The sequence below is a fragment of the Nyctereutes procyonoides genome, unplaced genomic scaffold (genome assembly GCF_905146905.1).
Source record: "Nyctereutes procyonoides isolate TBG_1078 unplaced genomic scaffold, NYPRO_anot_genome, whole genome shotgun sequence".
NCBI classification, from domain to species: domain Eukaryota; kingdom Metazoa; phylum Chordata; class Mammalia; order Carnivora; family Canidae; genus Nyctereutes; species Nyctereutes procyonoides.
Window position 1 is genome coordinate 21,090,273 of NW_026575037.1, and position 12,758 is coordinate 21,103,030.

Below are 12,758 nucleotides of genomic sequence, written 5' to 3' on the forward strand. Positions count from 1 at the left end.
CTGGAGCATATATGCGGCCAAGGCAAGAGGGCACCTCACTCGCTCTACAGGGAGCAAGGCCACCTGGGCTGTATACAGCGAAGTCTTCATCCTTGGGCTCGCGCGCGGTCGGCGGCACCGAGGGACTTGTCACTTTAAGAGAGTTCGCGCTTCTTAAAGGGCTGAGGCCCGAGCCGCAGCCAACCCTCGCGAGAACTGTAGCCCCCGGCGGTTTCTCGCGATGTCTGGCCCGGCCAAGGGTGGCCATTTTGGAGTCCCCCGGGCGGCTGGTTGCCCCGGCGGCGTCTGCCCACCTGCTGCCGGGACCCGGGCTGGCCGCGCCGCTGCCCGGAGCTGGACCCACACGATGTGGCGGCTCCGCTGCAAGGCCAAGGATGGCACCCATGTGTTGCAGGGCTTGTCCAGCCGGACCCGAGTGCGGGAGCTCCAGGGCCAGATTGCCGCCATCACCGGGATCGCGCCGGGCTGTCAGCGGATCCTCGTGGGGTACCCGCCCGAGGGCCTGGATCTCAGCGACGAGGACACCGTTCTAGGGGATCTGCCCATCCAGTCCGGTAAGGGGGCGAGCCTGGGGCCGGGGAGAGCCCTGGGAGGACGGAGAGGGGCGTGCGCGGGGGACAGAGATCCCGGTCGGCAGAGGCGGGAGGACTGCGGGCCCCGCGGGGGCGGGAGGCCAGGATGGGGGAGGGTGAGGGTGAGGACGGGGGGTGAGGATGGGGGGTGAGGATGGAGAGGTGAGGACGGGGGCTGAGGATGGGGGGTGAGGACGGGGGCTGAGGATGGGGGGTGAGGACGGGGCTGAGGATGGGGGGTGAGGACGGGGCTGAGGATGGGGGGTGAGGACGGGGCTGAGGACGGGGGCTGAGGATGGGGGGTGAGGACGGGGCTGAGGATGGGTGAGGACGGGGCTGAGGATGGGTGAGGACGGGGCTGAGGATGGGGGGTGAGGACGGGGGCTGAGGATGGGGGGTGAGGACGGGGCTGAGGACGGGGGCTGAGGATGGGGGCTGAGGATGGAGAGGTGAGGACGGGGCTGAGGATGGGGGGTGAGGACGGGGCTGAGGACGGGGCTGAGGACGGGGGCTGAGGATGGGGGCTGAGGATGGAGAGGTGAGGACGGGGCTGAGGATGGGGGGTGAGGACGGGGGCTGAGGATGGGGGGTGAGGACGGGGCTGAGGACGGGGGCTGAGGATGGGGGCTGAGGATGGAGAGGTGAGGACGGGGCTGAGGATGGGGGGTGAGGACGGGGCTGAGGACGGGGGTGAGGACGGGGCTGAGGACGGGGGCTGAGGATGGGGGCTGAGGATGGAGAGGTGAGGACGGGGCTGAGGATGGGGGGTGAGGACGGGGGCTGAGGATGGGGGGTGAGGACGGGGCTGAGGACGGGGGCTGAGGATGGAGAGGTGAGGACGGGGCTGAGGATGGGGGGTGAGGACGGGGCTGAGGATGGGGGGTGAGGACGGGGCTGAGGATGGGGGGTGAGGACGGGGCTGAGGACGGGGGCTGAGGATGGGGGCTGAGGATGGAGAGGTGAGGACGGGGCTGAGGATGGGGGGTGAGGAGCAGGACTAAGGATGGGGAGTGAGGAGCGGGGGCTAAGGATGGAGGGGTGAGGAGCAGGGCTAAGGATGGGGGGTGAGGAGCGGGGGGTAAGGATGGGGGGGTGAGGAGTGGGGGGTAAGGATGGGGGCGGTGAGGACGGGCTAAGGATCAATTGAAGACTAGAGGACTCTGGCAGGGGCCGGGGCTGGCAACTCCTCCACTCTGTATAGGGTTGAAGGAGAGAGGGTGAGCCCAACCCATAGTCCATCCCCCCCCCCCCCCCCCCCGCCCCAGCTTTCTAGCCTACCTCGAAAACATCTCGTTCCTTTTGTTTTCCTTCTGCGTCCATAAAAGTCTGAAAAATAATAATAATAAGTTAATAAAATAAAATGAGGTCTATTTCCTCTGTCCCGGTAGCTCTTTCCCCCTCTGTCCCTGAAGGAAGCTTAGCAGGTCCCAAGGCTTCAGGAGCCTTTTCACTTTTGCTGCCCCGGTTGGTTTTTGCCGTCACGTTCGTACATACGTAGCTGCACAGGTACGCTCAGTTGGGAGTATGCTTTTGACACATCCATGGGAGGCCCTTTCAAATCCTAAACCACAGCAGTTGTTTCTGTCCATCACTAAAACCTGACCAGCAACATGGATCATTGAAGGCTTTTCAGCTGTCGTCTGGAGGATCCTTGTAAACACTCACACGCACACCCCCCACGTGCTAGGGATGTTAACTTTCAGAGAAGAACGAGGACCTCCCCCCCCCCCCCGTGGTCTAGTCTGGGGTAAACACATTTTTTTGGAAGACTTGTGCTCTTAGGATGCAGAGGAAGCTGTAAGGAAATTGTGTTGTCGGAGAGGTCTTTTTAAAGCCGATACGAAAGCTTAAACCAGAAGCTTAAAAAGTTCCTTCCCTCAACTGGAACGCAGCCCCCAGTGTTTCTCTCTTTGTTCTGTTTTCATCTTTATGGAGATGGAGCGGACCCCAAGTGTCCCTGGCCTGCTTGTTTGCAGAGCCGTGCTCTCTCTCCCTAGTCACCCAGGCTCTTCCTACTTCAGCTCCTCCTGCGTGTAATTTGCACACTTGGCTAGTGAACAGCCCGTCTCACCTGTGATTTCTCTGCAGTTCTGGATTTGTTTTATTTTCTAACAGGCGACATGCTGATCGTGGAAGAAGACCAAACCAGGCCCAAAAAGTCGCCTACATTCACAAAACATGGTGCTCCCAGTTACGTCAGGGAACCTTTGCCTGTGCTTAGCAGAACAGTGGTCCCAGCAGACAACTCTTGCCTCTTTACCAGTGTGTACTATGTCGTGGAAGGAGGAGTGTTGAATCCTGCTTGCGCCCCTGAGATGAGACGCCTCATAGCACAAATTGTAGCAAGCGATCCAGACTTCTATAGCGAGGCAATACTGGGAAAGACGAATCAAGAGTACTGTGACTGGATCAAAAGGGATGACACTTGGGGAGGAGCTATTGAGATATCCATTCTGTCTAAGTTTTATCAATGTGAAATATGTGTAGTGGATACACAGACAGTAAGAATTGACCGTTTTGGGGAAGATGCAGGATACACCAAAAGGGTCCTGCTTATTTATGATGGCATTCACTATGATCCGCTTCAGCGGAACTTCCCTGACCCAGACACCCCGCCTCTGACCATTTTCTCCTCTAATGATGATATTGTTCTTGTACAAGCACTGGAATTAGCAGATGAAGCCAGAAGAAAGAGACAGTTTACTGATGTAAACCGCTTCACCCTGAGGTGCATGGTATGTCAGAAGGGATTAACCGGACAAGCAGAAGCAAGGGACCATGCCAAGGAGACAGGCCATACCAACTTTGGAGAAGTGTGATCTATGCATGATGAGGATTGCCGCCTACTACCTCACAGATCCAGAAGGCTCTGGGTTTTCCAATAAGCTATTTGTAACCCCTAAAGAACAAAGGACAATGCTTGAACCATCTTTTTAACTTAAAACCACTAAGACACTGAAATTCCTTGTTAAGATTAAAATTAGTGTGCAAGTTTACAGGTGTGTGTCTACAGTGGTGATACATCCATGCCCTTTCTCTGCTGGGGTGACAGAAGCGGTGGTCCTTGCTACCTACCGACAGTAACCTGAGGAGTTGAATCTTAGTACCGTAAACTGGCACCCAGCAGCATTAACCTGTTAGAAGAAAACAACTTCGTATTTTGAGTAATGCGGAAGGCCTCACATGAGGCCACTGGACATAAACTACAGTGTCTCCGTAATTGAATCCTTTTAAAAACTCTGCCTGAGTTAATATTGTTTCTAAATTATGAATTGATTCCTCAAATGAAGACACTCAGAATTGTCAAAACCGATTTTATATTGCAATTTGGTAGACTTTATAAATGTGTACTTAACCAGTTATAGGTACATTGCAAGCAATTTTTACAGGGATGAGTGCGTTCCTTAAGAATATTACCTAAGGAACTGATAGTGCCCAATTTAGGATTTCTAGTGTATAAAAGCAGAATGTATGAGGGAAAAGGTGCCTGAGCAGCTTACTAAAGCTTTAAAAGACCGTCGGCCTCGTGTTTTAACACAACTCATTTATTGACGTTTGTCACGTTGGATAAAAATTTTAAATTAAGCAGGGTATTTATTTTTTAATTGAAGTTTCTTGAAATTTGAGTGCTTGGTTTTTGCTTTTTTACATAAAGAGTTGTCTGGAGGGATTAACTTTTCTCAGCTTTTTCTCCAACTCCTAAAAAACAGTCTTCATCTAAAGTGATAATGCTGTGCTCTGACTTGGTTTTTGTGAGATCTTTGGCTTACCTAAACAGTATTCTTTTTTTCATGCCAGCCTTATCTGGCCACTGATGCGCTTTTGAGTAATTTAATGTTTCTGCAAATTAGCACTTTGCTCATCTACAATCTTTTACTTTGACTTTCAAAGAGTTTTAAAGTAGTTGGGATAATAATGTTGAATGAATTTATTTCACTTCCAAAATAACGACAGTTTTTAAATCCTTGCCTTATTTAACAGCTCTTTTGGAATTCTGCTTCTTCCTAATAATAGACGTGTAGTCATTTGTTTGGTGGGCTAACCTGCAAGACACATCCTCTAAAATTAGCTCCACCATGAGATCTTCCAGATAAAAGTTTTCTACCTCTTTTCGTAATTCTTCTGAAGATCAGGGATGCTAAATTATAATTTGTTATGTATTATCTCACAGAATGTGAAGAGGCTTAGTGTAGTGAAGTTTTGTAATCTTGGTCTCATTTTTTGATGAAGTATCTCACTTACAAAACCAATGGTATACTTTAAAGCACTTCTGGCTCTTTCAGCATATCTTCTTGGCAAACGTTTTAAAATTGAGATTTACTTTTAGCACTTTCACGTGGTGGAGGTGGCCATATAAAATTAAGGAGCATGTGAACAATTCAGTGAACAAGTTCCTTTAAGGAAGAATTCCCAAAGTATGCTTGAAATCATTAGGTGACATTTCTTGAGTACCTATTTTGTGAATAGCTGCTTAAGATATAAGTTACCGATCGGTGTAACTTAAAAGTGTTTAATTTTCTATTTTACTGAGCCTTAAAAATAGCACTTGTGAACTTGCGATAACGTTTGGCAATCATAATATGTACAAATGAGTGTGTTTGAAAATCTCTTTGTACCTGGCTGTCTTCTTGGTCTAAAGATTTTTCTATCCCTTATTCTACCCCACCCCACCCCCTCCCCCCGAAAATAATTACACTTAAAACTAGAAGTTAAGAGTATACCACGGGGTAACCTACATCAAATTGAGCTTTACACATCATTATTCATAAAGCTTGCCTTTCTGTCTTAGGTACTTCAGGAGCCAAACTTGACATTTGCTTACTGGAATTTAGAGAAGTTTATTCATGCAACAAATATTTATTGGGTAATTTATAATGTACCAGGCATGTATTGATACGTTTTCCAACATAAATTTCTGTCACTTTAAAATTGAGTATATTTTACCTACATTGGATTAATTTAACAAATAGAAATAGAACATGATATTTTATAAAAGTAAACTTTTTCATTTTAAGTGTTTTTGTTTGCATATTTAAGCTTATACTTTTATAGCAAGTGTCAGATATTCCGGGGATCGTACTCAATTTTACCTGTTATCTAGGATGTCCATTCACCAACTGGACACTGATAGTCAAATGGCTCTCAGTAATGAGTTCTAAATTAATTAGTTGCTGAAATTCAGCACTAGGACTTGAATGTTCTGATCATGGAAAATCCAAGATGATGCATTATTTGCAGGCAATTTGATTTAGTTCCTGCGAATTAAAAAACCTAAACTTGTGCTCTTTCTAAAACTCAAGCTTATAAACCTCACAGAATCTAAAGATTTTTTTTTAATTGCACTTATGAAACTCTTGAAATTAGTTTATTAATGTGTGTAAATTCTAATCTTCAGAATTTTGAAAGCCTATGGATTTAGTACTTGCAGCAGGATCCAAAACTTTTTCTTAAATTTGCACTTGAGCAGAATGAAACCTTTCTCCCTATTTATTCCGTTTTTGAGTGCCATACCAGAATATTTTTTTAATTCAAATAAGGATAGTTTACATTAGTGGCTGAGTGAAGGAAAATTTTTAATTCAAATAAGGATAGTTTACATTAGTGGCTGAGTGAAGGAGTGTCCCCCACTCCTCTTTTATTTTTTCTTTCCCTTAACTCTTCTTTGGATTTAGAGATTTGGTATATGGCAGTGAAGATGCACTTCTAGGTAGAATGTTTTCAGAGGTTAAAATTAATATCCCTGGAAATTTTGTGATGTGATAGCCATATAAGGCCATCAGTGTGGTACATTCTTAGTTAATCATTCCTAGTTGATTTCTTGATTATTTCGCATTAATGAAAATTAGCATAGTCAAGGGGTACCCTTGAAAGTTTGGCTGCTGGTCAGCTTGACCCTATTGGCAAAAACTAATATAATCATGCCAGTTGATTATTCCATAAAGTTCAAGCCCCAGCAGAGTCATAGTCAGGAACGCATTAATGTGTTATCTCACTATAAATGCCCCTAAATGCCCACGCCCAACTTGCTTATCTAGCATATTCTTCCTATCCTGTGTAGGCATTAAAACATATGTTGCAAGTTGCCCTAGCTAAACATGGTTTTTTTCTATGTCTTTTTTGAAAAAGTTAGAAGGAGGAGTATGTAAAATTAGCAGAATAATTGTTTTCTTTATGGATCAGGTGGCCTTCCGAAAACTTTCATATATTAAGATTTATGTTCTTTCATGTGTTGAGACACGCATTTGTTATTATTTGCAGCACTTTAAAAAAATATGAAGTAAAAGTTTACATTTTAGCCCTCTCCAGGGATCTTGTTAAAGGCATTAAAAAATAATTCTTGACCTGCTAACAATCAGCTCTTCTTAATCAATAATTGCCATCAGTGTATAGTGTATCCAGTGGTACAACATTCTGGTGTTTTGATTACAGTGGAACTTGATTTCAGTAACTTAGGAGCATGCTCTGTGCCCTAGCATTCAAAAATTACCTGTTTCCGTAATGTGATTGTTCGTTATCATTCATTGTGCAGTGCAGTATTCAAATTTGTTCTTGTAGCACAAGGATGACTATACCAACTTGGAAAAGATTAAATTCTTAAAAACTCTTCATTTATTTCTAAGCAAACTTATTTTAAGGGAGCTGATTTTTTAGCCTTAAAAGTATCATTTTTAAGTCTAAAGTGCAACACTTGATTTTGAATAAGCTAGTTCATTAGCTAACAATGTTCTCTTACTAAGAGTTATAATATTGCAACACATCTAATTCAACTTAGACTACAAAACTTGCCTGATTTTGGGAAAGGGTTTTATTATTATTTTTTTCTTTTCTGAAAATCAGCTGACATTTTGTTTACAGTGCTTTGAATATTTGGCTTTGAAGAAATTGTTACATTGATACTGAGTTGTGGGGTGCTGATTTAGGTCTTGGTCCATATGAATTTAAAGGAGATTACTCTTTTCGTTTAAAGAGGAAAGGGGATAAACAGAAAGATCCTCAAATGGATACATCTCTCCAGAAGAGATCCTCAAATGGATACATTCCTTAGTCACGAATAACAGTTTTCAAGCAATGCCTTTGTGTCCTCCTAACCCTCCTCACCCTTTTCTTGGCATAGAATGTAGCAGGGCCATAACTGAGAAGTTTGTCATTAATGTATAAACCACAAATAGAAGCATTTTGCTATGATGCCTTTTTATACTTGTCTTTTAAAAATACCCACATCAAGGCGCTTATGGATGTGAAAATAGGATCTGTCTAAGTTGTAGGTAACAGGTTAACCTAAGAAAGTTTTAGAATTTCTACTAAGATTACATGAGCCTGATTTTAGAGCTGGTATAGGATATGCAGTAAGTTGTAGTCCATGAATTACTTAAAAGGACCAGGGCACCTAATTCTTGTCAGGTTTCCAGTCTACCTTGGTGCCATTCATGACTCAAGCTGTTTACAGGAAATATAATTTCCATAGCAAAGAGTAATTTTTCTCTTTAAAGTATTGAATTCAGCTTAAAGTGCAAAATAAATATGTGTAAGTTTGTCAAAAGGAATAGAGAATGACAATAGTCCTCTATTTCCTGTACTGATGTAGTAGAGGTGGAGATTCGTGAAGCAAGAAGGAAACCCCAGATTGTCAAATTTAGAGCTTAGAACATGTCTTGTAAAAGTAGTTGCGAAGGGCAGAACAGAAGGAAGTCTGTTTCTTGGCATATTTTTCTTTATTAAGATGGACAGTGTTTTCTTGTTTTAAAAATGTTCTTTTGTCTATTTGCCAGCATTTTTTTTTTCAAAGTTAATGCACTGCTGCTACCTGGGAGATGTCTTACTTCATTTTGTACAACTCTTATGTGATTTTGCCATTGTCATTAAGATGAATTGATTTTATTTATGAGGTCTGTGATTTTAAATACCAAATGCTGTATGAAGTGACTTGTTTTGAAGAAATAAATGAAGTGAAAATACTGTTGTCTGAGCGTATTTTGGGGTGAGGACAGAGGGCCAGTGAACAGCCACCACATTCAGGTTACATATTTATCACCAAAAGCTAATAGGCCACTGCTTTGACTAGGGTGTCAACATCTGCCAAATCTCACTCTGTAGATGGAATCTTAAATGACTTTGACCGAAGAAATGAAAATGTTTCTTTTTGACACCACCGGACATTTGAAATTTTCCTTCCTTGACTCCAAATTTCCTGTAGTTGATTTGATGAAGAAATAGCACTTATATTTTAACTCTAAATCTATCCCAACAGGGTGATGTGACGTGAGCTGCAGAAGCGGTTGCATTTTGATAGTTAAACCAGAAAAAAGGAAGCAATAGTGTTAATGTACACTGCTTTAGTCATATTGCATTGGGGGTTTGGATAAAGGTTTTACATGTAAGACAATGAAAAACTAAAGAGCCAAGACTATAGCTCTTTTCCCTCCAACTTGTCTGACCACAATTGTCATGATAGCTGAAGGAACTGAAGGAGAGAAGAGGTCTCAGGTCGATGTAACGTCTTCACATTCTGGGAAACATGTGAAAGATGAAGTAGATTTATTCCCTAAGGCTCTAGAGGAGAGAACTCAGACCAATTAGGGGTGAATATTGCAAAATAAAGTCTACCTTTTATAAAAACCTAATGCAAATAGAAAAGGATGCTTTCACATTGAAATTCAAGTGTTATGAAATGGCCTCCTGCATTGTGAGAAAAAGAGCTACAAGTCATAAGGTCCCTGACATCTTGAAAATTTTGTTTCCAGAGCTAGTTATGAAATAAATAGATCACTTACAAAAAGAGCGTCTCCACTAGATGAAAACCCATTTTTCTTTGTTTTGTTTTTTCCTCTTTCCTGTCCCATCAGTGTTTCGAAGGGAGTGACTTGTGCTCTTACTTAGTAATCCAGCAGAGGCTGCAGAGCAGGACTTACATACTGAGCAGTAGTATATACTATGCTTATTTTATCTCGAAGACTAAGAATGAGAGGTTCAAGAAAAAAGTAGGCATCTTACTTTTCCTATTTAAAAAAAAAATGTGTTCTAATGTGGATTGCCTTTGTCTCTGTCGTGTTCATAGATTTTGAGGGTATTTATCTGATGGAATCAAGTGCCAGGGTATCATGAACATACTTCCCTAAAGCTTACTAAACTTAAGATTTCCCTATGTGTGAGTTAAAGGGGGGGAAAAAAGTCAAGAATTTGTGAGGAACAAACAAGTCCTTTTTCTGCTTCCGTGACAGCCTCTCTCAGCTGCTTCTCTGCCTTTCTGTCCTCTAAAATTCCTTCTGTACACCAAGAAGAGTTTTCTGATCTTACTTGATGGCATTTCTTTGTATTCAAAAAATGGACTTCATTAGTGAATCTTCAGACATCAGAGCAGGTGTCACAGTGACTTAAGTGGCCATGTTCTCAAACTCTACAACTGAATATTTGAAGTAGGTTGAAAGCTATGATTTTGAAGTTGGAAGCTTACTCGGCTCAAAGTCAATGGATGCTGATGTTAAATACAAAATTTGGGCAAAATTATTCCTGATAATCCCTTAATTGGCTCATAGAATATGTAGACGTCACCACAACAGTAAGTCCAATCCAGCTAGTGTTGAAAGAGTTCATGCTCACTCCTCCAGCTCTTTTGAGTTCCCAACCTACAGCAAGGATGGTTCACTAGATCCCATGCATTGGTGGGATTCCAGACTCCAATCCCTGATTCCCTGCTTATGTAAAGCTGTCAGAAGCACCACTCAGGGTCTCAGTCACCCATTCTGGAATAGAGAAATGTCTTCAGAGGAAAAGTGGCCCCAAATGTTGGGTCCCCCACACCTATCCTTATCCTTTCCAAGCCTGGCAGTTCTTCAAATTCTTCACTATAGTTTTAGCCCCCCACTACTTCAGCAAGAAGGTTTATTTGAATTACCTAGTCCAATGTTACAGGATATGAAAGTCCTCAGCAACACCTTTCACATGACAATCAAGAAACAGCTACCACGGGGGATCCCTGGGTAGCGCCTGCCTTTGGCCCAGGGCGCGATCCTGGAGTCCTGGGATCGAGTTCCACGTCAGGCTCCCGGCATGGAACCTGCTTCTCCCTCCTCCTGTGTCTCTGCCTTTCTATGTCTATCACTAATAAATAAATAAATCTTTAAAAAAAAAAAGTAAAGAAAAGAAACAGCTACCATAAAATTGGTATTTAAAAAAAGGAGGAGGAGAAATAACTTGGAAATATCAGGTATGAAGTAAATGATTTAACAATATTAATTTTCTGTCATCAATGGGGGGAGGGTAGTAAGAATTTGTCAGTGTTTATTTTAAAAAGTCTGGAAGGAAGAAGCATTTTTCTCAAGTAACCATGAATATTTCTAGCACAATTCATTTCAATTCTGTTGGATATTTATATTGAAATCAGTAGAAATTGTGTCCCTTATGGAATAATAATTTTTTAGAGTCTTATATGAGTATTTCATGAAATTATTCATCCCCTAATTGCCTATGGGACATTCTACCTAGTAGACTTCCAAACTTCCTTCAACTGTGACTTAACTCTTGCATTGGAATTGATAAGTTTTTCTCTTAGGAATTGTGTTGCCTTGGGGATCCCTGGGTGGCTCAGCAGTTTAGCACCTGCCTTTGGCCCAGACGTGATCCTGGAGTCCCGGGATTGAGTCCTGCATCAGGCTCCCTGCATGGAGCCTGCTTCTTCCTTTGTCTATGTATGTGTCTGCTTCTCTGTGTGTGTGTGTGTGTGTCTGTCATAAATAAATAAAATCTTAAAAAAAAAAAAAGGAATTGTTTTACCTTGAATTACTTCTCTCGGAGCTTGAATATTAATGGAGTAAACTGATAAAACCAAGATTTTAAACCAACAAAACCACAGAACAGACTCTTAATTACATTGATCTTCTGTCAAAATGACCCTATTAGATCCAGCCTTATTTTACTCTTAACGTATAACAATGAAGACTGAGAAAATGATCTTGGATTTAGTCAGAATTGGCTAAAAGTCAATTTATCTGTGATATATTGTTAAGCAGTTTAACAACCCACGATTGAGTGTTTATTGTAAAGTATACTGTCATATACCGTAGGATTTGACAAGGATAGTCATTTATTCAATAAGCATATTTTGGGGCAGCCTGTGTAGCTCAGGGGTTTAGTGCTGCCTTCAGCCCAGGGCCTGATTCTGGAGACCCGGGATTGAGTCCCACGTCAGGCTCCCTGCATGGAGCCTGCTTCTCCCTCTGTCTGTGTCTCTGCCTCTCTCTATGTGTCTCCCATGAATAAATAAAATCTTTAAAAAAAAATATTTTTTTGAATGCTAAATTTCAGGAACTGTCCTAGGTGCTGGACAGGTTGGGGGACTGGGGGACACAAACAATGCTATAAAGAAATAGAAATGAAGGTACTATGAAGAGAATGATGGTGGGGGAGATTCTAATTTAAAGCGGTGAATCTGGGAGAGTCTTTTTGAGAAAGTGACTAAGTTGAAACCTGAAGAATGAATAGGAGATAGTCATTTGCAGAGTATGAAGAGCATTCCAGGTAAGGGGTGTAGTATTTGCAAACCTGATATTGCAGGAAGAAACATTTTCTAGGCCAGTTTGGCCATAGTGTGATAATCAGAAAAAGAGGGACATTAGGTGAAATTTTAGAAGTGAGCAAGGGTCCAGATTTGCATCATCGATAAGCTATATTAAGCAGTTAACTGAATACATACCTGCCATATTTTATTTGCTTGTTCATTTTATATGTGTATCTCAAAATAGTTTGTCCACAATGGCAGGGATCAGTTCTCCTTTATTACCCTTGTATTCTCAGCACCTAACAAAGTGCTGGACACATAGTAGATGTTCTTATGTATTTGAATGAACTTATGAATGAATGAATGAATGAATGAATGAATGAATGAATGAATTCAATGTATAACTTAAGAATAAAATTATCCTGGGTTGTCTACATGACTCAGTTAAGTGTCCAGCTCTTGATTTTGGCTCAAGTTGTGAGATCAAGCCCTGTGTTGGACTCCCTGCTGGCTATGGAGCCTGCTTAAGATTCTCTCCCTCTCCCTCTCCCCCTCATCACCCCAGCTCATGCTTTCTCTCTCTCTCTCTCTCTCTCTCTCTCAAAAAAAAAAATAAAAATAAAAATTAAAGTTATCCTAAGATAATTGGGAGGACATTATAGCATATTAAGAAGGGCATGAGATTTATGTTT

At 42.5% G+C, this 12,758-nt stretch overlaps 1 protein-coding gene across 1 annotated transcript; it reads left to right on the plus strand.

Moving 5' to 3' along the window:
* The first annotated feature begins 220 nt into the window (after nucleotides 1-220).
* Nucleotides 221-8,527, plus strand: YOD1 (YOD1 deubiquitinase). Its single transcript, XM_055319385.1, has 2 exons — nucleotides 221-554; nucleotides 2,688-8,527. The coding sequence occupies exons 1-2, from the start codon at nucleotides 221-223 to the stop codon at nucleotides 3,389-3,391; spliced, it is 1,038 nt and encodes a 345-aa protein (XP_055175360.1). The 3' UTR covers nucleotides 3,392-8,527.
* The last annotated feature ends 4,231 nt before the right edge of the window (nucleotides 8,528-12,758 follow it).